This window comes from Cinclus cinclus, chromosome Z (genome assembly GCF_963662255.1).
Source record: "Cinclus cinclus chromosome Z, bCinCin1.1, whole genome shotgun sequence".
NCBI lineage: Eukaryota > Metazoa > Chordata > Aves > Passeriformes > Cinclidae > Cinclus > Cinclus cinclus.
The window spans coordinates 48,161,898-48,186,634 of record NC_085084.1 but is presented as its reverse complement, the minus strand read 5'-3'; the positions used below and the strand labels follow the sequence as shown (position 1 = coordinate 48,186,634).

The following is a 24,737-nucleotide window of genomic DNA, read 5'->3' as shown; positions in this document are numbered from 1 at the left end:
TTACTCAGATGACTGTCCAAGAAGGCCCTTCAATTTCTTTTTCAGCTCTCTGCTGGTTTTCTTATAGAAAAATAAATCTTTCTCCAGTTGTTGGATTTTTATTTCATACCCTTTCAGGGTTTCTGCAACACCTTCACTATTTTGTTCTAGGAGAAATAAAACTAGTTTAAGAACCAAGTATCTGTGTCAAAAATCAAGATGCCCACCTAGACAGAGTATCTTGATGGCATTCTGCTTGCCACGTGCATGTTTTAATGAACATGGACTAAGATCAAAAAGCTGTGCCAACCCCACCTTTTAGTTGCAACAGTATTTAGAAGATCAAGATCAACAGAACCGGTACCTTACAACTTTTCAATATCTGTCAATTCAATATGAAAATACAATAGTTCTGATACTGCTTTAAAAAAAATATTCAATTTTGCATTCATATGGACACCATGTGTCTCTTCCTTGACATCTTACATAGTGACAGCCAAAATATATCTCATAACCTTATTCTTTTTTGTTAGTTGGAATACAGTATTTCTTTGTTAATGACCAAAGAAAATATTTGGTATACAATCCCTGCCCAAGAAGAAAATACCTTTGAAATGATTCAATATAAACTGTATTTTTTTCTCATGTTCTTGGCGCTGATGAGTCAGCTGCCTGTCACACTGCAACCTGATGTGTTCAAGTGCCGATTCTAATTCACGCATCATGTTTTTCTGGTGTATGGACTTCATTTCCTGTTCTTCAATCTGCACTTGTAATTTTCGTTCAGACTCACGTAGGGCAACAATCTTAGAAAGAAACACACTTATTTTGATTTATCAAATCGTTTTACAAAAACCTTTTATCCTTCAGCCTAATAGATTAAAACATACAAAAGCAATGGATCTCTACAAGTAATTAGGCTTATACTAGAGATAGACTTGCCACTGCTACAGAACTGAACTGCATATATTTTCTTCACATGGACTAGTGGATTTTTTTTAATACTTGTGCAAAATTCAAACTGAAAGAACATTGCTTTCTGATTCTGAAGAACTTCCAACTTGCATCCCACAGACAACTTTTTTACAAAATTACCAAAGGTTCATACAAGGTCACAAAGATACCATGTCATAATGCATTCAATATTTATGTTTCCAGATGTCAGAATGATTCCTAAGCACATAGCTGCACACACTGAAGAGAGTGTATGCAAAATCAGTTTATACTGGTGTCGTGGTTTGACATTGACTAGAAGCCAGGCACTCACAAAAAAACTTCACTCATTTTCCCCTCCTCTAGTTTAGCAGAGGAGGGGTAAAGAAAAACTAAAGGGCTCACGAGTAGAGATAAGGACCAGGAGGAAGCACTCTAAGGGCAAAACAAGCTTAAATTTAAATGGTGTAATGAAAAAATTATTAACAGAATTAAAATAAGATAATGAGAACTAAAATGAAACCTTTAGAACCCCTTTCCCCGCCCTCCAGCTCCTCCTTCCTTCCCACCGACAGTATAGGGAAAGTGGGCGTGGGAGTTTCGGTCAGTTTTTTCACTTGAAATCTTTCTTCAGTTCATTTAGGGAGAGTAGTCTCTTGCTATGTCATGGGGTCCTTTCCACGGGAGACAGTTCTCTGTGAACTTCTCCAGTGTTGTTCTAGATTTCACGAGTAGCAGTCCCGCCCGACCTGCTGTAACGCGAGTCCCTCCCACGGGCAAAACTATCTTCCCAGAACTGTTCTGTACGGGTCATTCGGTTCATGCAGTATAGTCTTTTAAGGATAAGGTGTTCTAGTTTGGAAGTAAGGGCTCTCTATCTTCTCCTCTGTTCGAGTTTCCCACTAAATTACAACTTTTCAGCTGTAATCCAGTCCCTCCATTATAAGCACCTTTTCTCACGGGCAGTGAGTGGATCTCTGCATCCCCCTATGCACTTCATGAATTACAGGGAAATAGTTATATTATAATCCTCACCAGGGCTTGCAGAAGAATCTCAGCTCTGACGTTTGGAGCTCTCCCTTCCTCTCACTAACCCTAGAGAACCATGCTGTTCTCCTCAGGTGTCGTCAGCTACTTTTTTTTCTGACTCAAAAGAAAACTTGTCCGTAAATTCATTTGTTGTCAAGTTCTATCCATTGAAAAGTTCTTACAGGGTTTTGCCGCGCTAAAAGGCTGATCTCGCCTGGGCTCTGTATTGAGGAAATGCTCGCCAAGCCCCCCGCAGTTTCCCCAGCAGCCGCGTGGGCAGCGCTGGCCACCGCGGTGCTGGCACCATTCAGCGCCTCTCTTCTTGCGGGGCGCCTGAAAGGAGGCGCCACTGCCGCCGTCCCTGCCCTCGTGCCCGCAGCACGGCTGGCTAAGGGCGGCCAAGAGGCACAGTTCGCTGCGGACTGTGCCGAGATGGCTGCGCCCGCGCTGGGAAAGAGAAGCTGCCGCCGCCGCCGCCCTGCCTTTCTGTCCGTGGCCTGGCAGGCTAGAAGTGACCAGGCAGGCACAGCTCACTGCTGGCCATGCTGAGATGGCAGCGCCCATGTGGCCGGAGCGCACACCACCCCTCGGAAAGGAAAAGCCACGCGCGCTGTTTTTCCTTCTTAAATATGTAATTCCCAGAGGCGTTACCCACTGCTCTAATTGAGCCAGCGACAAGTCCATTGTCACAGCCTTCAGAGATTGGCTCAGCTGGACATAGTAAAAGCTTTGAGTAGCTTCCTTCATCCCCACTAAAAGCCACGCTGTGTTAAACCAGCACAACTGGATATAGGAAAAAGACAATAGGAATAGCAGCCTGAGATTTAGGAAGCTTTCTGAAAGCCTGCAATCAGGAAGAATTTTAATACATCACCACTATTTAAACATGTTGTTTCTCCATACGTCAGGAACACTGAGCAAAGGGGCAAGAAAATTTACAGATTAGCAGCACCTTTCTAGCTAATGACATCAAAACAAGATATACAAAGTTAACCCACAAGTATCCTATTCAAATTAACATAAAAATTAAAAATAATTTAATAGCAGATCTATGTAATCTGAAGATATGTTTACCAAAAGCTTCTTAAATTTATTTCTTGACACCATCTCAATATCTTGAATAGTAATAGAAAATGGGATAAAATATTATTAATTAGCCAAAACAAACCTTGTTGAAGTAATTGATGATAATAGCTCTGAGATCAGCAGCAGACAGGGAAACTAGTTTCCCTATTACATTATGCTTGCTCTGTGAAAGACTCTGAGAAGATGACCTAAGTAAGTGCTGGCGATTATGAATACTTTCATTCTTGTAATCAATTGCAGCTACAAGGGCTTCAATTCCTTCTTCTAGCTGGAAAAGAATATGTTCTTCCTACAGAGAAACACATGAGGGAGATCTTTAAAAAAAACCTCAGAATTAATCTTTCAGGACATTTTTAACTTAATTTTCATGAGTGAATCTAAATCTTAATGTTAAGATGAACTAGCTGTAGCACAGACAGTGGAGTGGGGAAAATAAGAGGTAGAGTGCAAATCTAAACATTTGTCTCTCCTGCTGTAGCACTCTAACCAGAGGGTGATCTAATACAGAGGGTGATCAAATGGCTCATCACAGAACTAGAAGTCATGTTTCTCGTTTTATCCTTCCCTCATCCTCACCACAGTTTGACTTCTGTTATTATCTTTTAAATTTTTGGTTGTACTAGTTTTCTGTTGGATTAATGAATTAATCAATCAATCAATCAGTAAGGATCTTAGTGACCGCGACATGTGTAGGGAAGTGGCAGAAATGCCTGAAGCACGGCAGGTGCTTTTGATGAGTGAGGCAAGTAGAGATCTTTCTGGAACATTATCACCTCAGCCATAGTTTTATATTGCTTCTCAAGACCTAATAGTAATCTACATTTTATGTGAATTTATTTTATCTTCAACATAATGATACTGATCAACACCAAGTAATGAGCCATCCATGTAATATGACTTATTTTCACTATGAAAATATGTAGTCCTTCAGGTAAAGTTTGCTTTTTCACAAGATTCTATGAAAAAAAAAAAAAATCAAAGGGCATCACTATGTGGATACATTGCTTGTTCTGTATCCTGATATTAAAATACCTGCCTGTGATAAACTTATCAACTCCTAGTTCCTTAACTTCTCATTATATGACTCTTAGACCAATAGAGTTTGGCAAGGCACTGTGACTTAAATGTCTCTGATCTTAAGCTTCATTCACCAGTACATAATTGGTGCTATCATAAAAGTATCCTAAAATTGCTATTTACTAAAGTATCCAACTTCTGCTCCTTATTTCTAGCTTACCTGATATTTGAAGACATTTTAGGTTCTGACTGGAATTCTTTATTATCAAACAATACCTAAAGCCTGTATTTATCTCAGAGTTGCTTACTTACTTCAGTTGACAACACTTTACCATCTTTCATTTTCTCATCCATACTATTTCTCCTTCTGAGCAGCTGATTCCTTTCCATTTGGAGAGCCTGAATTTTTTCCAAAATGTCTGACTTGTCTTCAGTGGTGCTGTCCTGAAGCTGCAGACTTTTATCACACAACTCCTGATCCAGCATACTTAAGCGGGTAGACAATTTCATACTATCTTTGTTTAAAGCCTAAAAAAACACCACAGCAACCACAGATATAAAAATGAGATATTCCTTTCCAGCAGGAAAAAAATAGTCATATTCTGCCACATTCTGAAGTTAAAAAATTACTTGTTTCTTGCTGTGGGACCTCATTTACTTTGAGTGGACAGATAGCATTAAAAAAAAAAAGAAAAGAAAAAACAAAACCAACAATGCTCAACATGCAGTTTTGTACATAATAAAAGTGAAAGGTGCTAATCATTATAGGTAACAATGATACTTTGTATTCACTCTTTCTACTGAAAGAGTAGAAAATTTCCCTGCTGTGTTCTCTAGATTGCAGAAGGACTTATTCATATTCATAAATAATATATAATAGATATCATATCATTTAATGCTCTGCAATAACAGAATTCCACAGTTCAGAATTGTTTTGGTTTCTGTTTTGTTGAAATTTTGGGGAGAAAAAGTAAATAAAAATGATTGTCTGTGTTAATTACATTTTAAATGTCAATAGGTCAAGCTACATAATATTTACATCGCAGTGGTATAGACACAGGAGGTCCTTTGAGCACCCTCCGCTATTTTATCTGCCCTCCCTCACCACCAGTCTTTCAGTTAGCCTTATGACTGAGGTGAGTTTTGTGGGTTTTTTTTAATCACCTGGCTAGATCTCAGTTTCTTGATTTCCAGGTGGCTTTTCTCTTGCAATAATGCTTCTTTTTTTGCTATAATGGCTTCTCTTTTCTTTAAATCTTCTTCTAGCTCGGCTAATTGTTGGTGCTGTTGAAGAATTCTTTCCATTTCTTCATCCAGCCACTTCTTCTGCTGTTCTAATTTCTAAAGTTTCAAGAGAGACCCAGATAACATTAGCCAATACATTTTGAGTCAGAATATTATGATTATGTTTCACCTTTCTTCAGAATTAATGATAAAACTGTAGAAGACATTAACATTTCTAGTGTCAATATTAACTCTGCAACAGAATCCTTACTCAGAATAGTACGGAAACTGGACTGATTAAAAGGGTCCCCAGCAATGTTACACTACTACATTTCATATAAAGAAACTTGTATCAGATGCAGTATATTTTCTGAAGAATATCTTTTTAAAACTAGTTATATAAATAGATGTCATCTACCCACCCACAGCAACTGTGAGAATTCAGCTAGCCCAGCCTCACTGCAATTTCGTTGCCAAAAAACACCTCTTTGTGGATAAACACTAATTGACAAGAAATAATGATGTTGAAAGAGTAAAAGGCAGTAAAGGACAGCTCTGATCATGCAAGCATGGTCCATTATAAATTTATTCTGAAGCCACACTTTATACGTGGATATATTCCTGTTAAGGCTAAAAAGTTTCCCTTATTTAACCTTTCAAATTTCTTTTCACCTTTAGGGTTGACTTAGCGTAATTCATATTCTAGCGTTCACATCTGAAATAACGCAGGTGGCACTGCTACATAGGATACATACTTTTCTAAACCTGTTATCAACAACCAAAACCAAAAACTGTACTGTAATTTATTTCAGAGTATAAAAAATAAAACAAAATAAAATGCCTGAACAACCCACGGAACACTTAAAACATAGCACATCAAGGTCACCCTCAAACCTACCAGACAACAAAAGCTGCCGAAAGAAAAAAAAAAAAAAGACACTAAAGGTGGTTGTCCTTTCTTTCATTCAAAAAGAGCAGAGTACAAGAACTGCTAGGCTCTACTCCCAGATTTTGCTACAGCAAAAGAAAAGAAGACAAAACTATGATGGAATATTCTTCTTCCAAACAGTTTACAAAACTAGATAACTAGGGATGAAGAAAGGCTTTTTTTATTTCAGGGGTCACACATATTTGGAATAGATTAACTACCTGTAGTTTCTGTGGAGTTCCCACTGAAGTATTTTGCTTTTTTTTAAAAGCAGCAATTTCTTTATCCTTAAGTTTGAGGATCTTTTGTTGTTGCTCCATCTTAAGTTGAAGTTCCTGTGAACAAACAAAAAGCACCATTCTTCCTACATTACCCACTCAAATACTTTTCATGTGAGAGTCCCTACAAGATATAATCTGAAATACTGACCCTAAATTTATTTGTAAAATTGCAATGCAGAACTAGACATCAGGTAATAAAACAAAAAAAAAAAAACCCAATAAAGCTGAAAGAGAAAGGCAAAATGGAGATTAATGTAAAATGTGTATAGACAATTTCTTTGGTGCATTTATCAAGAAATTCATTAAGTCATTACTGAAAATTAGGGAAAGCCTGATGGTGTAGTTAACTGGGGAAGCATGGGCAAAAATTATTCATCCTAGTCTTTGTCACAGGGAAACAGGAAGAATCCTACTTTAATTTGTTGCTGGTCCTGCTGAAGCTCTGCTTCCAGTTGCTTCTTCTTTTCACTCTCCTCACACAGTCTCTTCTGTATCTGGGATTGTTGATGCTTCATCTGAGCCACCTTCTGCTCAAGTTCTCTTGCTTCTCTCTCACTTTGTTTAGATAATGAAGCCAAATTCTTGGTATCTTGCTGCTTCTTCTGTAAGGTCTGAATATTCATGTCAAATTTCAGCTTAAGAACAAGAAAATTTGTGACTAAAATATGACTCAGGTTCATTCTTTGTTTCACTGAATTATTAGGGTCAGCAAAATTTACTAGCTTCTGCCCGAACAATGACTTGTTATTGCTGTAGTTTCTGAGCTTCCTGATAAAGTTGGAACAGGCAGAATTAAACAACACAAAAAGGTACAGTTCATGCTTGGGAATACAGTGAAAGTACTAAAATATAGCAGAAACCACAGTTCTGGAAAATTTGCAGAGACACGGTGGTGTCGGAATGCTGGTCCTGAGCTCAAGTCAATAAGCAAACTATCTCTTTCTGTATGGAACTTTTCTCACCTACCATTCTAAGACTGAGATGCACAGAACATCTAAGATGGCCCTATGCAGAATACTAATTTAGATACAGAAGAACTTAAAAATAGAAGGTCAGTGTCAAACAAATACACCTGTGTTGGGCCTGATATTGCAAAGCATCACAGGGATTTGCTTAGAGCTATAATTTATACAGTATTTTCATAAAACATAAATTTTATTTATGGCAGGTAGTAAATTTGTAATACCCTCTCTTAGATAAGTTCTTCTATTGGACTATATACAATGATGTATGGACATCTCATATTTCCCAATACTTTCTTAGCTTCTTACATACCAAGAAGGTATTTTACATAGCTAACCAAGAAGATGTTAGACAGCACTTTGATTATAATAGTATTAAGTTTCTCACTAGCTACTTCAATCCAACAAACTTCCAGTGTGTAAAACAGGTAAGAATTTTACAAGCAGAGTGTTAAAGTTCAGACATGGAGACAGAGATTTGCAAATCTTAATAATCAGATCAGAAATACCTGTACTTTCAACTTAGCTGCCTCCATCTTCTTCTGGCACTCTTTCTGTAACATGACTTTCTCAGGAACATCTCTCAGCTCTTTACTGTCCAGCTCCTGAAGCTGCTTTTGCGTTTCAGCCAGTTCTCTTTTGGCCTGCTCCATTTCTTGCTCCAGTTTACTTATCTTCAAAGAATACTGCCTGCTTACAGACTGAGCATCCTTACCTTAAAGACAGCATGTACAAATAGTTTAAAATTAACATGACAATCAGTTGAAATGTAATACTCTTGGAGTTGAAACCTTACTTACTTTTTTCTGGCTAAGTCAGTAATTTCTGATAAATTTTCCAACACTAAAGCACCCTACAGTTCCCTTCTAACTCTGAAATGGAGATAAGGAGAGTCTTATATCTGAATGTTTCATGAGTCGCCTCATGCCACCAAATAAAGTGCCACCCGAGTGTCAGAGTTTAATTCTTCTGCCTACTGTAGATTTTGGCAAAATGGCTATCCTGTACTTCATAATTTTGTTTGGTTGTTTTGGAGTTTATTTCCCCAGAAAAATATGCCATTTATTTATTACTCAACTTCCAGTTTAACAATTGGTAAATAATCTTGGATTGTGTTTCTACTCTGTAACTTGTCCTGTTTGGGCAATCTGGGACAGCACAGAATCTTTCTCAGATCACCTAAAGAAGAGTGTGATTGAAGGGGCTGAGGAAAGAGATTCTTTCTATCATCACAAGGCTACTTTCTGTATCAGGACAGATGTGTAAGGGATGTAGGCTACCAGGGACACTGACTTTTTCCTTCATCCACTTCTGAATCTCATTTCTCTACTGTTACAGAATATACAAGATACAGTGATGTATCTTTTCTCCTATCCCAAGACTATGTCACAAATACATCTACAAAGAGAACAGAAGCACTGACCATACATTAAAAATTACACTACTGTTGGATAAAAGCAATAATCAACAAAACACAAAAAATATTTAACAAATAATCTTCATATAGTAGTAGAGTAGGCTGTAATAAAAATTTTCAGTGAGATCATGGCAAGCAGTTAGCAATATTTATGGATTTTTGGGTTATTAAGATAGTAATGTAAAAACTAAGTCATACTTAGGACTAGGGACTTCAGGTTTTCGGTGCCTTTTCTCTTGTTCACGAACATCTTAATTCCTTACAGTGTCCAGTATCCCTACAGTAGCCATTTACCTGTTCTTACTAACTCCTTAATGAGGTCCTCTTTCCTTTTGATAGTAAGTGCAAGTTCTCTTATTTTTTGCTCAGCCTCAGCGAGTCTCAACTCTGAATTCTTTAACTTCTGCATGTTAAAAACATGGATTTTCTGGAGGCTGTCAATCTCTTTACCTTGAAAAAAACCAAAGGAAAATAGAGTTAAAAAATCTGGAATAGATGCTGGATTCAAAAGCTAGTGCTCTGCAATATTGACTGTGTGTAGTTCTTCCATATGAAGTACAAAAAAAAAAAGGAGAAAAGAGAGAAAGGTATTTTTCTCTGCCATGTGTCTAAACAAGAAAAAAAAAGATGGTATGCAATTCAAGCATCCATTTTCTTTCACTGAAGCAGCACTTAAGATTTGCACTGAAGATTTAGATCTGACCAGCTTTTTCATAAGTGAACTGCTTTTAGGTATTACTTAGAGGTTACTAAATCAGTTTCAGAAGGGGAAAGAAAAACAGAAATGGGAAAATTTATATTGAATTACAACAAAAAAAAATTTGTAAGAATACACATATTTTGCTGGGAAAACTAATTACGTGTGCAAAAGAATTACTGCATATTCTGATACTGAAGTAAGATTTGTTCTAATGACTTCCATTATACCTGTGGTTGTATCAGTTGGTAGTGCAGATTTATTGGACAAACCAGACTTGTCTACTTGACATTTCATGTCTCTTATATCAGGAAGGAAGCACAGAGAAGTGTGATTTTGTGTCCATGTCCGGTTCATGGAATGCCTATGGAAGAATGATAAACATGCTACTCTGCAAATACACAGGGATTTTTCTTTCTTTAAGCATCATGCAAAGCAGATGATCTTAACAGAGAAGAATCTCAAACTTACAAAAGCATTTATTCTTCATTATTCACCTTCTTTCTCATTCATGCCATTCCCACACACACCATCACCAAACCCCCAATCTTCAAGGTAGATTCTGACCCCCAAGCAAGGATTATACAATCTTTGCTAAACCTACATATATTAAACTTCTTTTGCAGTATGCCCAGTTGGTCCCTCAGGTTTACTGTAAGTATCATTACAGATGGTCTCATATCATGGAAGGACTAGGCAGTAATACTACCTTTGATATACATTTTTCTGTAACAAAAATTAAAGAACAGAAGTTAAAATAACAAAAAATTACTTATATGAGGTTTTCTCTTCACTGCCTGTATTGTCTTCCTCTTCATCACTCTGATCACAGAGGTGGTGATGAAGGACTTTATCTTGATCTTCTAACTTGCTAAGTACAATCTGTCTACGAACATGGAATTCTGCCATTATCTGGGCCAGGGACAAGACAGGGTGACTTGTATACCCCTGTCAAAAAGCACACAAAAATAGTGATGGGTAAATATGCTTCCAACAGTTTAGCAACTCATTACTCATATTTTAAAAAATATTTCACCACCTGAGCTTGTAAGCAAAATCACACAGGTTTTCTATAATAACTCTGAATACCTTTGTAACAAAAGGTTTTGCAAAAGCCTAGAGGAGTCATTCTAAACGTGAAAGAAGACACTGTTAGCAATTCATTATTCCATGTACTCAACATATTGGTAAAAATAATAACTGTTTTTTTAATAATGTTTCATACTTGAACCCTCAAAACCCCCAGAAAACTAGCTGGGGATGAAAATACGAGAGCCACAACACTTGTAAGTGGGAATTTTAAACCTAAATATTTTCAATAATTGTGACATAAATAAATGTGACATAAATAAATGTTACAAAACTAATTTTTTAGAGTCTTCAGTGGGAACTTAAGCACTGTCTGAAAAAGCCACCATATGTTATTATGTCATGTCTAATCACTGGCCTATAATCATTACGAAGTAGAAGGGGCAAAATTTGGGTAGACCTTACCTTTTGGATCTTGGTCCCTGAAGGCAGGTGAAGGGGCCGTACCAGGTTTTTTGTGACTGGGACACTGTAGGGCCTCCTAGCAAATGCCATGACACCTGGCCCATCTTCATAAGCACTTGGGAAATCTAAAGCTTTCACATCTGTAAACTTCTCTAATTTCAATTTTAGCTGATCAATGAGCATTTGCTGTTCCACCATTTTCTCAGTCTCATGGGCAAAAAAAAATAAAGCAGAAGTAAAACTTAGTACTGTATCATATTCATGACTTTTAATTCCTCACAAAGATCGTGAATCTTGTAAATCACCTACTAACCCTAACTTATTCTGCAGGGCATAGGCAACTTCTGTAACAAACTGAGAATTCTATGACATATCATCAGTCTCAGCCCACCCCCCACCCCCCCCCCCAGTCCAGTAAAGTTTAGGCAGATTTTTGTTCAGCAAACCCCAGTGTCCTGGAGTACTGAAATAGTGCCAATGCGGTGTGTAATTCTACACCATTTCTGACAAACTATTATTGATGGGTTGTTTGCTGTAGGTGCCCAGTACACAGCTGACACCTCAGGCTACAATCTGTGTGTTAAATGAGATAAGGTAGAAGAGCCAAACCCTCTGAGGATGGGAATGTTTTTTCTTCACAAATTACTCTGCAGTGCTAACTCCTTCTGGGGAAGCACCAGCACAGTCCCACCGATCCTGAGGAGGTCATCTCTGCCAATGTGCCATGATGGACTCAATGGCACCAGCATAGTGGACAGCTGTAACAATGTAGACCACCAAGGATTCCCAAAAATATCATAGGACTCACAGGATTACATCATTCCCATCGTGCACTGTCTGCCGTGGGGTAGGCACTGAATACTCTCCCCTGAACCTGACCATATATAAATTTGAGACCCCCACCACCCCTGGACGAATCCAGAGGAGGACCAGAACTTCCACAGGACTACCACAGGATTCTATGGGTCTAATCCACTTTTAACGTGTATCATTAAATTTATTTTAACCTTTCTATTAAATTGTAACTCTGACCTGAAATCTCTCTCAAGGTAATTGTGCGGGTTTAATTTTCTACACTGGTTTACTTTCAAACCATCACACCCAGTTTAGTTACACTGGCCTATCTAGGCATCTAGTGAAAAGTGGATGACAAAATTAGGAGCTCATGCTTGTTTTATATGTGTGTTTATGGAGAAATAAAATGAGAATTAAACAAACATTTTAAAATTAAACTTATTGTCTTATTAATTAAACATGTATGTGGGTTTACTCTTCCACTTTGAACAGTTCCACTTTAAAGATTACTTGTATTAATAAACTAAACATGTACATGATCCCAGAATCACTTGCTGCTTTTTATTCCACCCAGTCTCAGGTTTGTTGATAATGCTAGTTTGGACACCTTATCTGCTTCTCCTAAATCATTCTCCATACATCGTTTAAAAGTACTAATATTATCTAAACTGATTCATCCACAAAGCCAAGATTTTCTGCATTTTCAAATCACTCTATTGTTTATTTTTGAAGTATGGTTAAAATCTGGCCTAGTAACAGTAGGGAAGTTGAAAAACAGTTCATGATACATTCTGCATTCTTCTACTTCAAGAAATACTTTTTTATTCAGTCTTTATGTTGTTGTCTTAGATTGAAAGTTCCTTCCAAACACAAATATACAATGCCTTACAAGTTGACATTGTGTTGGAATACAATACATATTATTCCTATGTCATAGAAAATAGAATATGTGTATGAATATCACATTCGTCACCATTTTGGAAGAAGTATCAGCCAACTGATCCACCTTGAAGCTACTTGTCCCTGATACAATTGCACATACAACTCCACAATGTAACACCCATTGCATAAATGCATATGTGTATAAACATTTATTACCTCATATCTCATACCTGCTACTCTAAAAGTCCTTATTCTATCATCTATCATTAAATTACACATGCCTGTGAATACAATGTAAAATATTTGACAGAAGCACTTGCTTTTCATAATTCTTCCTACATCATATGTTTTTAAATAGAAGTGGCAGTTTAGTGAACTACATGCCAAAATGGTGCCAGAATGCTCTCAAGATCCCTTCCTGCCTCTGATACTGACATAACCTTCTATCTACACTGTGACAGATACCTTGTATCCTCCAAAGTTTATATAAACATTTTCACAGTATAAGTTGATACTATGTTGTGCAGGCTAAAAAAAATCTGGCCATAAGTGACAGAAAAGAAAGAAAGTGACAGAAGAAAGAAAAAGGTCATGATTAGTTTACATATCTTGCATGCACTGACTGTCCCCAAGCCATTAGCAAAGAAAATGAAAAAGGAGAAAAAGTATAATGAGAAGAGCATTAGGTATCCATGGTTATGCTCTTCTCTTTTAAAAATTCATATAACTTTTATGTAAGGCAACACAAGCAGAATATTAACTACTTTATTTGCCATCTTATTGACCTTGAAATGTGTCACTCCAAGACACTCCTTAACAATGGCACAAATCTGGGGAAAGGGTTGTGTGTTATGCTTAGGAGGCACGGAGAGCATGAATGGTTCACTTCAAGTTATGCAGGAGGCTTCTGGCACAGCTAGGCTCATATACAATTTCCAGGAATCACATTCCTGTCATACATTCCCTAGATGAACCCAACTCATTCAGTAAAATAGCTTCAATTAAAACAAAATGTCCCTAATATTTACCAGTAGTTAAGTAAAAAAAAAAAATTGAGGGACCTGTTGAATGTATTCACGTTAGAAGGATGATTCAATACAGATAAATGTGTACTGGTGAAAAAATACCTCTAATCTTTGTGTTTCTTGAGCCTTCTTTAAAAATTCCTGTAGTTCTTTCTTTTCTTGTAGTAATGTCTTTATCTGGTTCTGCAGTATCTGCACTTCATGATTCTTCTGGCTAAATAGTTCTTCATCCATAACTAGTACCTGCTAGATAATAAAAGTTCAACGGGGTGAAAGGGACATTATTAGTCCTACAACTGGAATAAGAATCAAAATAAAACCTCATTTGTTGTTAAAAGACATGACCAGAGCTGCAAAGTCTTGAGGTACGTATAGCAAATTGTCTAAGTGGTTATCTGCAGTTTCCAGCAGCTATTTCTTCACTTCTGTCTCATCTATTGATTTTGTTCTGACAAGTTTCATTCTTCCAAAGGAGACAATGTACTCATAACCAAACCTAATATACTGAACTGTATATTAAATACAGTTATTCTCTTCAGTATGCTGTTACATGTAGCTACAAGATCACATAATCTTGTGATTAATACACTTCTCAAATGAAAACATACGAACAGCTGTCCTCAATCTGCAACTTGGGTAACAGTTTCAAGAAACCACAAGAATGCTTCTTCATATGTTCTTGTAAATGAACTTGTACTTATTGATGGAGACTTGCAAATGTTGTTACTCTTCCAGAAAGCCTGAATATGCCAAATACAAAGTACTGAAATATTACTTTAACCCACAAACCTTCTCATTCCTGCTCTTCCTGTTTTTTCTCCAAGAGTCCTGGTGGTGGATGTATGAATGAGTTTGGGTGTTAGCTACAACCAATCCACTATGCCAGCATTTTAATATCACGTAAGATAGCATTATTCATACAATAATAGCTGCTAGCAAAGAAATGTGTATGTATAGACAAGATTGTGTCCACTACTAGTTATTAAATCTGTCTATATGCAAACCCTGCTCTAGAGCCTGTAGGGTCTCATCTATTTGAGCCTTTCTCTAACCATCTCTTCCTGGATGTGGATGGCATGCTCACATGGGGAAGTGAGTTTAAACTAAGTTAAGCTCAGTTTCTACATGGTTTTGAAACAGAGAAAAACAGAGAACCCTGGGAAACAGAGGTTTAAAACAAGCCACAGAAGAAAATCAAGAAGAAAGAAAAAAAACTGTGATTTAAACTGCTTGAGAACAAAGAAAATACAAAATTTGTTTATGCAATTGCCTGATAACAATTCATAGGTTTATCAGTTTGGTTGCAAACTAAAAATGGGTTGATGTTACAAAATTCTAAGTTACTGGAGCAATGCCTCCTTCTACACATGACAAACTCAAATTAGTTTTTCTGAGGTGCTCATCTGGCATCAGAACTTCACTCGGTTTCCAAGCAGTTTACAGTTGTTTTGAGTCATAAAATTAATTTTGATTTGAGATTATTTTCACTGTACAATAATCTGCATGTCTTTTATTTTGTTGTTCACAGTCAACATTTTAATTCAGCACATCCAGTATATGTACTTCCTAAATGTATACAGGGATGTTTCCAAAAATAATTATTTATTTGATCACGTGTCAGTTCTGTTAGAAGACATGCTCTCAGAAGGCTGAGTTCTTCTCCCCATAGGTCATCTCTAGGACTATTATCTGCTGTGAAAGAAACAGCTAATCAGCACTACCAGGATCCTTATGGGATATCTGCATGCTAAGACTACCAGATGTTGCTTTGAAATTTTCACCTCATGTAGAAACCCATAGTGAAGTATGATGTCTCCAGAAAGCAAAAGTTGGTGTTTAACACAAAAGCAAGTGTTAGAAAGTGATTAGACAAAGTAATCTGCAAGTAGTTTAGAAATTCAGTTAGCTAAAGGCATGGCAATGGAAAAATAAATACAGTAAGTTTTGTGAGTCCATAGCTGAGGAAATACAGTTTAGGAAATTACTAAGAGGTAAGAGATGAGACTGTAATTTCATAATATTAGACAGACTAGCACATTACAGACATAGTATTAGATAATATTAGACAAAAGTTGCAAAATCTAGTCCCTCTGTTATCTGTAAGTTCACTGATATATTTGAAAATATCTATATTGTAACTATATCTGTGATACTTCTGAAAGAGTAATATATTTGCAAGATTCAAAACAGTTTCTGAGTTCACAGGACAACTGCTGAGGATATGCAATTAAATACACACTTCCAAGAGAAAAGGAAGTTTCCTTTCCCTCTTTCTCTCTCTCCTTTTTCCCCCAACTAAGTACACTCCCTCACTTCCAAGCCCCCAGTCCCAAGGAAGAGTAAAAGAAAGAAAATTTGTGGATCAAGGCAGAAGTTGTTCAGTAATTGAAGGTGAAGTAAAAGAAGAGAGAAAACAACACAAGTAATGCAAAGGTAGTTAATTAATGCAAAACCAATCACTCTTTGCCTTCAAAAGGTAGAGTGATGCCCACTAGATCCTGCGCAAAAAGACAACTAACATAACTAAATCCCCCTCCTCTCCCTTTCAGTTTCTGAGTACATTATACGATGTGAAATATCTCTTTGGTTGACTTGGGTCATCTGCCTGGTTGTGCTCCTCCTTGTCGCTGGATGCACTCACCTATCTCTTCACTGATGTCACAGACAGTCAGTCCCTTGATGCTGTGCACTCTGCAGCAAGACCTAAAGCACTAGTGTTTTATCAGCATTGTACTAGACAGAAATGTAAAACATGGCACCCTGCGAGCATTTATGAAAAAAATTTACTCCATCCCAGTCAGACTTAGTACAACCCCCACTTCATATTCCACACCATTTATGTCATGCTCAAGCCCCACAACCTTATGGTTGTGCAACCTTATTCAACATCCTTCCTTCCCTTCTCATCCTTTGACTTATGCACAGATATAATTCCTTTAGTCTATAGGCCACTCCTGTAAAATATCCATTAAATGTTCACTGACTTTATTTAGTCCTTGATGTGGGCTCTCTTTGGTCAGAGTGATCACTCAGGACAGGAGCCCAGGCTATGCTACAAGAATGGTTGTATAATCCTTCCATGGTGTCAGAGATTGAAATGTTACCACTCATGGCTTAAACATTTCCCTCAAACATTAAATATACTCCTCTGTGGCAGTCCACATGCCTCACTAGATGGCATTATCTTCATTAAGAGAGTCTTTGTCTTCTTGCTCAGTAGGAGTCACCTCTGGAACCTGGAGGTGACTGACCCTCTTCTTAATCCCTCTGTCAACCTCACAATCCCTAGCAAAGAATCCCAGCTGATGAGGTAGCTGATTTCCCTGCCTTTTAGCTCCAGACTATTAGTCCTACTATTCCAGCTCCGGAGCAACCAGGTAGCAATTAGTTCATCTTGTCAGGCAAAATCTTTACACATTATCTTGCAGCTAGGTCATATATAGGGACCAGCTTCCACTACCATCATCCACTCTTATGGTTTCTGTCTCTTTCCTTTTCTATCCTGCTGTGGAACAAGATGCCTGTTCTGATTCTTCCTCTCTCCTCTGAGCAGGAGCTGCTGCTTCTCTAACTTGATTACTGTTTCCGCTTCACTGTTTCTTTTTTATTACAAGATCAGCTATTACAGTTGAGGATTCGGTCTCTGGTTTAGTGTCTCTATGGCCTCATACCAAGAGACCTCAGTCTCGGACCACCACAAACCTGTTTGTGGGCTTTTAGACTAGAACCTCTTGCAATTATAAGGGCACTGGTCACTGACTTTATATACATGGGGCAGATCCAACACAGCTATAGAAGTCACTGTGTTTCATCTTCACCCCTTCAAATGATGTATTAGTTTGATGGGTTAATGAGCCTGTTCAGACATTAAATCACAAGCTGTCAGAGGCAGCAATGGCCCTGTGCTTCTGCCCAGCTTCTCCCATATATACTGACACCCCAGAGATAAATCACCTTAGAGCATGTTCCTGTGTGGCAACCCCAAACAGCTGTTTAACCTTATGAACAATAACCAAAATTGGGATCACAACATACCGGTATGAACAGTCAGAACATAAGGATACTGAAGGAACTCAGAAGCCACTACATCAAGGCTAATAAAAACTGTCCTGGAGTAGAGGAAGGGATAGGTGCCACTTTTTACCCTCTCTCCGCAACATGTCTCTCAGAAAAGAAGAGGGGAAAATTATAGTTGCTGGTTTTATCCATGAGGTGGTTCATTGTGGGACATCCACAATGTAAGATCCAAGTACCAGATTAGGCTGATGGCCAGTGATTTTGTCATAGCCCTCCCAAGCAAGGGAAAACAAGGTGATAAAAAGCAAACAAAACAGCAAAATCTGGAAATAGTCATTAATGATTTTTGGAGGTTTGTACAACTAGAAAGGAATCAAACATCTAAATATTCAAGGACACATACAAATCAGCATCCTAAGCAAACATGCAGCTTCAGGACCTGCAAACAGTTATCCAACATCTTAACTAAACAGGTATTAACAGCTACAAATTTAATCTAGCACACTCTAATCAAACCCGTTATTATCTTGAAAGCCTTGAGCCACAGGTTGAGTACCAGAACAGACTGTTGTGGGTTACCCCAGTAGTAGCTAAGCACACGGAGCTATCTTTTCACTTCCCCCTACCCCCATCTCCTAGGAGGACAGAGGAAAAGCAAAGGGAAAGTGAAAGTAAGAAAATCTGTGGGTCAAGAGAGAAACTGATCAGTAAGTGATGATGAAGTGCAAGAGAGAAATAAAATAAAATAAAACATGACACAAAAGCCCACCACCTCCCAAGGCTGACTAGTGTTCAACCAGTTCTGGGCAAAATACACCTAATCTCCCTAAACCTTCTCCCTTTTACTGATTGCTTGGTTGCTGAGCATCACGTTATGTGGTATGAAATCTATCTTTGATTGGTGCAGATCATCTGCTTTGTTGCATGTTTGTGTCTCCAACTATTCATGCACTGTCCAATCTATTTACTGGGGAGCACAGGCAGAAAAAAAAAGGCCTATCACTGTACAAAACACTGTTCAGTGAGAGCAAAAACATTACAGTGTTACTAGAATTGTATTGGTCACAAACCTAAAACACAATACCCTCAGAGATGCTATACAGAAAACTAACTCCAACCCAGCCAGACTTAATATACTACCATAGCTAAACCCAAAAATCTAACAGATAAAACAGCTCAGCCTCAAGAGCAATCTTGAAACCGACTAGAGAAAATATAACATTACTTCACTTATCTCTGTTGTTACTGATTGTGTATTCAAACACCCATTAAAATAAACCTATGTCCAAGAGATTAGCTGAATGAAATTATACAAAACTGTACATTAAATTTAATTGTCAAATTAAGTACATGTGACAATTTTATCCATCTTTCAAAACTCAGTTCAAATTTTGGCAGATTGCTTTTTCACTTAGTCATTTAAATAAACAGCTTATAGTTAAATACCTGGCATTTCTTTAGCTCCCTCTTCAGCTGAAGAATTGTGATGTGATGTGGTACTGGGCTGGTCTCAGTCCCTGTGTCAGTTTCCTGGATGGTGAGAGCTTCCTTCCTTACTTTCTCTACCAGAGTGATCCAGCTCTGCAACCTGTCCCGCTGACTTCTTCTTAAGCTAACATCATGATTCAAATCAACCAGAAAGGGAAAGGCTTCATCTACACAATTTCTGTAACTGAAATATTGAACCTGAAGGCGGGCGAGCTGCTCCTCAAGTGAACTGATACGGGTTTTTTCTTCATTTAAATCATGTAAATGCTGATTACTGACCTGCTGGCTCTGCAAAGCTTCCCGAAGCAATCTGATTTCAAGTTCCATTTCATCAATTCGGTCTTTTTCTGGGTTGTAATTTACTACTGGTTTATTTCTAATATTTTTGGCTCTGTTGGCATATTTGAGGGAACTTAAAGACTCATCAAAGTCCAGTGAGGATGGACTTATACATGTTATCATAACAGTCTTGGCATTTCCTCCAAGGGAATCTTTCAGAATACGAGTGATTTTAGCATCCCTGTATGGAATATGTACACTTTTCCTTTTAGGGTCTCCAAGGGCACTGATGACATTTCCCAAGGCCAAGAGACCACTATTGATCTGAATTGATTCTTTGAAGCGTTCACCAGTATTTCCAGTCTTTGCTACCCTCTCTGATCCTGCCAAATCCACAAAATGAAACTTTGAAGCGATTGAATCCTGTGCAGCATCAGTATTTTTCTGATACTCTGCAGACTGCTTCTGATGAATACTGATGGTAAAAATGGCATGAGATCGACTAGAGTGCTCATTCATCTGTGTTGTGCCTGTGTGACGAGCTGCATTGCCACTTTCCAGCAGGCTTATCACTTCATCTGCACATTCTACTTGGAATTCCTTAGCACCGACAATCACTTCAAACATTAAAACAGGTGAAAGTAAGAATAATTTAATTAATTCTAAACTCTTCAGCAAAAATAACTATAAAAACGTATTAGAGAAAAATACAAGCCTGCATTATTATGAGGTCATAGCATATAGCTATAGAAACAGAAGACACAATATGTGAAAAGCATGAGGCACAACACATCTGAAACCTGCAGATATTTAAGGTATGGGTGTATTGTGCCATAAGATTTGAAACAATATCATAGATACAAGACACAACTCATTTACACATTGCACACTGCACATTACCTTTAAAATTTACACATTACCTTTAAAATTTACACATTACCTTTAAAATTTACTAAAAAACTATGAAGTTTTTAGTAAAAAATATTCCCAGCCTGTACTAAGAAAATAATTTTAATTCTGAATAGTGCAAATAGTTGGGCCTTTGGGACAGGTATCTGTTAATAATCTAATAAAGTGTTAAGTGTACTTCTACCAAATATTCTTACTAATTGTATTTTTTATCATATTTTTCTTTTAATGAGAGATGGACAACATCCTAGCACAATTCACTGAAGCTGACTCAATTGTACCAAAGAAAAGAAATAATTTAAAACATATTGTGGGATTCTTTTGAAGCAATGATATTGTCTGCAAGATTTATGCTAAACTAGTGCTTTCTCCCAGCTACAGACAAAAGGACAGCTTAATACAACAGTATAAGACTAGAGTAAACAAAACAATTAGAATCTAAAGAAAAAAAAAGCTAAACTGAAAACAGATTAGATACTTTCAGAACAAAATACCTCTGATGTGGATTCTTCTAACATTTTCATGGGGAACAGGATACCTATAGGGCAAGTGTTAATCTCAAAGCCCCTAAAAATATCTACTCCCCCACCTCCTAATGAAATGGTCTCTTCCTCTCATTTCATTGTAAAAGGGGAGCAGATGTGTACAATACGATTTACTTAAGAATTGCAATTTTGAAGGAAGAAGCAATGGTTTAATATTAAAATATTTATTCAAGTGAATAATCACACATTATTTTGTTTCTAGACAGAACTTGCAGAAACAATAATTGTCTATTTACTTTATCATTTCTTGCCATTTCCATCCATATAATAGAACATCTATATTGGTCACAGGAATCTCAACCCCACCCTGCTTCCAAACAGCTAAACTGAGCTTATATTCTGAAACTGAGTTTATATTCTTTAACTTTTTCCCCTTTTATTCACTGGTAGTGAATAAGCACTTCCAAGAGAAAGTAAGAATAATTTGGACACAAACTGAAATCCAAAACTCCAAATTTAACAGCTGGAATCCTACCTGTATTTCCCTTCTCATCTTCTCGGATATGTAGTTCTTTTACAGAGGTCTCCAAATCCAACAAATCTCGAAGTTCTTCTTTGTAAACCTCTATGTAGGATACCTTCACATGGAAGTTAATATTAGGATGTTCAGAAATATGATGAAATAATTCCTGAATAGCCCGTGGGATTATGCCCCTTTCATCCACTGCAAGAGATGCTAAAATAAATATAAGCACAAATGTCAGAGACTTGCAGTCATTCTGTGTCATATATTACAAAGACTGAAATTTGAGAGAAGCCTGTGATATTTAGTAAGCAACACACTAAGGAATCTGAAGAGCTCATTGTTCACAAGGATTTTTGTAATTTTTTATGTGTGTGTCAGAATTTTTGTTTGCATCAAGTACTAGGATCCAAATTTAAGTTCTAAATTACATAATTTTATAGCCATCAAAGTTATGAAAAATATGGATTCTGCTTTAAAACGATACTCCTCAGAGTACATATTTCTTCTTTATGCTTACTCAATATGGCCAGCAATGACATCACAAGGGCTTGAGAAACTATGAATTCCACTTACATAAAGCAAAGTCATCAGTAACTTGATGAGACAAGATATGTGACCAACATTAACAGTAATTTCCTGTTTTTTCATAGACATGGAACATCAGTGCCAAACTCTACTTTTTTCTTTTTTTTTTTAATATTCAGCATAGGACAATGCTTCCATTAATAATATGTGTTCATTATCCAAGACAATGGAAGCTGTTTGCATATGAGACAATACCAAGAACCCTTTTTTACCAAAAAACTAACATGTCGTTCACATCTAACAATTAATTTAGTAAATCTATTCATTAAATTAAAAAACTGCAATTGCAGAGCTATGATCAGCATTAGACTGTGACATCCACTACCAAAGCAATTTAGCTAGCAATGGTACTTACAGCAGCATGAAATGACTACTAGTGAAAGGAATAGAAGTGAAGACACAACAGTAAGCAGGCCAATGATATGAGGTTCAACAAAGCTACATGTGGAGTCCTGTCCTTGAGTCACAACAGTCCCTTTAAGCACTACAGGTTGGGCGGGAGCAGAGTAGCTGGAAAGATGTGGCCAGAAAGGACCTCTGGGTGCTGGTTGGCAGCAGCTGGATAAGGGCGAGCGTGTACCCAGATGGCCAAGAAAGTCAGTGGCATCTGGGCCAGCACCAGCAATAATGTGGCCAGCAGGAGCAGGGCAGTGGTTCTTCCCCTGTGCTGGGCCCTGGTGAGGTCACTGGTGAGTGCAGTGTTCAGTTCTGGGCCCATCTCTGTAAGAAGGACATTTTGGGGCAGGAGTGTGTCCAGAGAAAGGCAACATGGCTGGGGAAGGGTCTGGAGCACAAGTCCTGTGAGGAGCAGCTGAGAGAGCTGGGGGTCTTTAGGCTGGAGAAAAGCAGACTCGGAACAGACCATATTGCTCTCTACTGCCACCTGACATTAGGGTGCAACCATGGGGGATCAGTCTCCTCTCCCAGGTAAAAAGTGACAGGACAAGAAGAAATGACCTCAGATTGCACACGGGGGGGTTTAGATAGGATATTAGAAAAAGTTTCTTCACTGGTGGTCAACCAATAGCACAGTCTTAGTTGTAGACCTGGAAATGCAGGGTTAATGGTTGGACTTTTTGATCTTAGGAGTATTTTCCAACCTAAATAATTCTGTGATCCTATGATTCTAAATCAAAGGAAGAGTCTACCAAGATATTTACAATACTCTATTTATATCAATTTGGAAGAATTAAATAATAAATTTCTTTGACGTCACAGAAATTTCTCTCAAAAGCTCCCAGAAAGCAAAGAAAAACAACACAGAATTAGCAAGCAAACAATTAAGTGCCTAATGAAGACATTTTCAAGGTAAGATAAAGAATTTTCAAAAATTTTTGGCAAAAATTTTCAAAACCACTACATTTCAGAAAAAAGTTCTAATGGAAGTCGTATGTTGAAATGTGGAATGTGAAAGAACATTTAACAAATTGGCTTTTTTTAATATATTTTGATATAGTCTAATTTATGGAGAAGTTTTTAGAATTTTAGTTAACACATAGATTTTGGAAGTTTTGGTTTTTTACTTGGTCCTTAAAATTCTGCGGTATCGTCTGCTATGTAAGAAATATTCAACTTCCACAAATGAACCCTTCACCAATTGAAAAACCCCAAAACGAAAAAGCCTTTCTATAACCTACCAATGCGGTCACCACCGATGGTGTAAGTCTTTCCAGAACCAGTTTGTCCATATGCAAACACTGTGGCATTGTATCCTTCAGTCAGAGACACTAGAAGAGGCTTAATGCAAACAGCGTAAACTTCTTCTTGGGTTGAGTTTTTGCCAAATACAAAGTCAAAAGTGAAGACATGGTCCTTTCCAATGATAACTTGTTTAGCATTTGGGACTATTCTGACACACACTTGGTGGTTATGAAGTATTTCTTTGGAAAGCAGAGGTCTGACTCGGACTGCAACTTTAACTGGGATCTCCTCCATGCCAGACTCCACTCCTGCACTTCCCACTCAGTATTCACACAGTCAAGAAGAAATCTGTTACTGCTGCTCTGTTCATCTCATTCACAATTGTCTGCAACTAAGAAAAAAATGTTTTCCATGTTGTACAACACAAAATGAAGGAATCTCCTGAAGTGGAAAATTGAGATTTCCTAAGGAACATGTAAGCACCATTACAATATTGAAAAATACCTGATATAAATACAGTTCTATTAATAACTATATAATCAATTAATAAATTAATTTTGCATATCTTAATTTCCAAGCTAGCAGACTTAAGTCTGAAAGTTGCCTGATTTCCTATTTGAATATAACAGTCATACAAAGCAACAATACCATAAGAGCTAGTTAATAAACACTGCTGATAAACCAACAGGTTACAATGGATCCTCTCATTTTCCTGCACTCATATTGCATAGGCAAGACAAATTAGTCAAACAAAACATTTTTCTCCAAAAGTTGTATGTTTCACTTCCACTTACCAAGCACCAAACACCTTTAACTCAACAAGCACAAAGAAGTGTGGTTTTAAATGTATCTATTTACTACATGTAAAGCATTCCTCTGATTTTCATCCGAAACTTTAAGGACATAAATAATTATTTTTTAGTAATTATAATTTTAGCATACATGGTTCCTTATACTGCCTGGTGCATATTTATTTTTAAAGCATAAGCATTGCAATTGTAAATTTTAAGGGATTACCTTTCTTTATAGCTGTTTTTCACTAGAAGTCAAAAATTTGC

At 37.3% G+C, this 24,737-nt stretch overlaps 1 protein-coding gene across 1 annotated transcript; it reads right to left on the bottom strand.

Annotated features, from left to right (window-relative positions):
* Nucleotides 1–23,979, bottom strand: KIF27 (kinesin family member 27). The gene is made up of 16 exons (XM_062513216.1): nucleotides 23,676–23,979; nucleotides 21,463–21,663; nucleotides 19,213–20,150; nucleotides 13,852–13,995; nucleotides 11,048–11,254; nucleotides 10,326–10,501; nucleotides 9,784–9,917; nucleotides 9,151–9,306; nucleotides 7,949–8,154; nucleotides 6,891–7,088; nucleotides 6,418–6,531; nucleotides 5,209–5,385; nucleotides 4,357–4,572; nucleotides 3,110–3,316; nucleotides 587–785; nucleotides 1–146 (listed from the first exon to the last, which is right to left on the bottom strand). Exons 1-16 carry the CDS (start codon nucleotides 23,971–23,973, stop codon nucleotides 1–3), a joined length of 3,717 nt encoding a protein of 1,238 aa, XP_062369200.1. The 5' UTR covers nucleotides 23,974–23,979.
* Nucleotides 23,980–24,737: the final 758 nt, after the last annotated feature.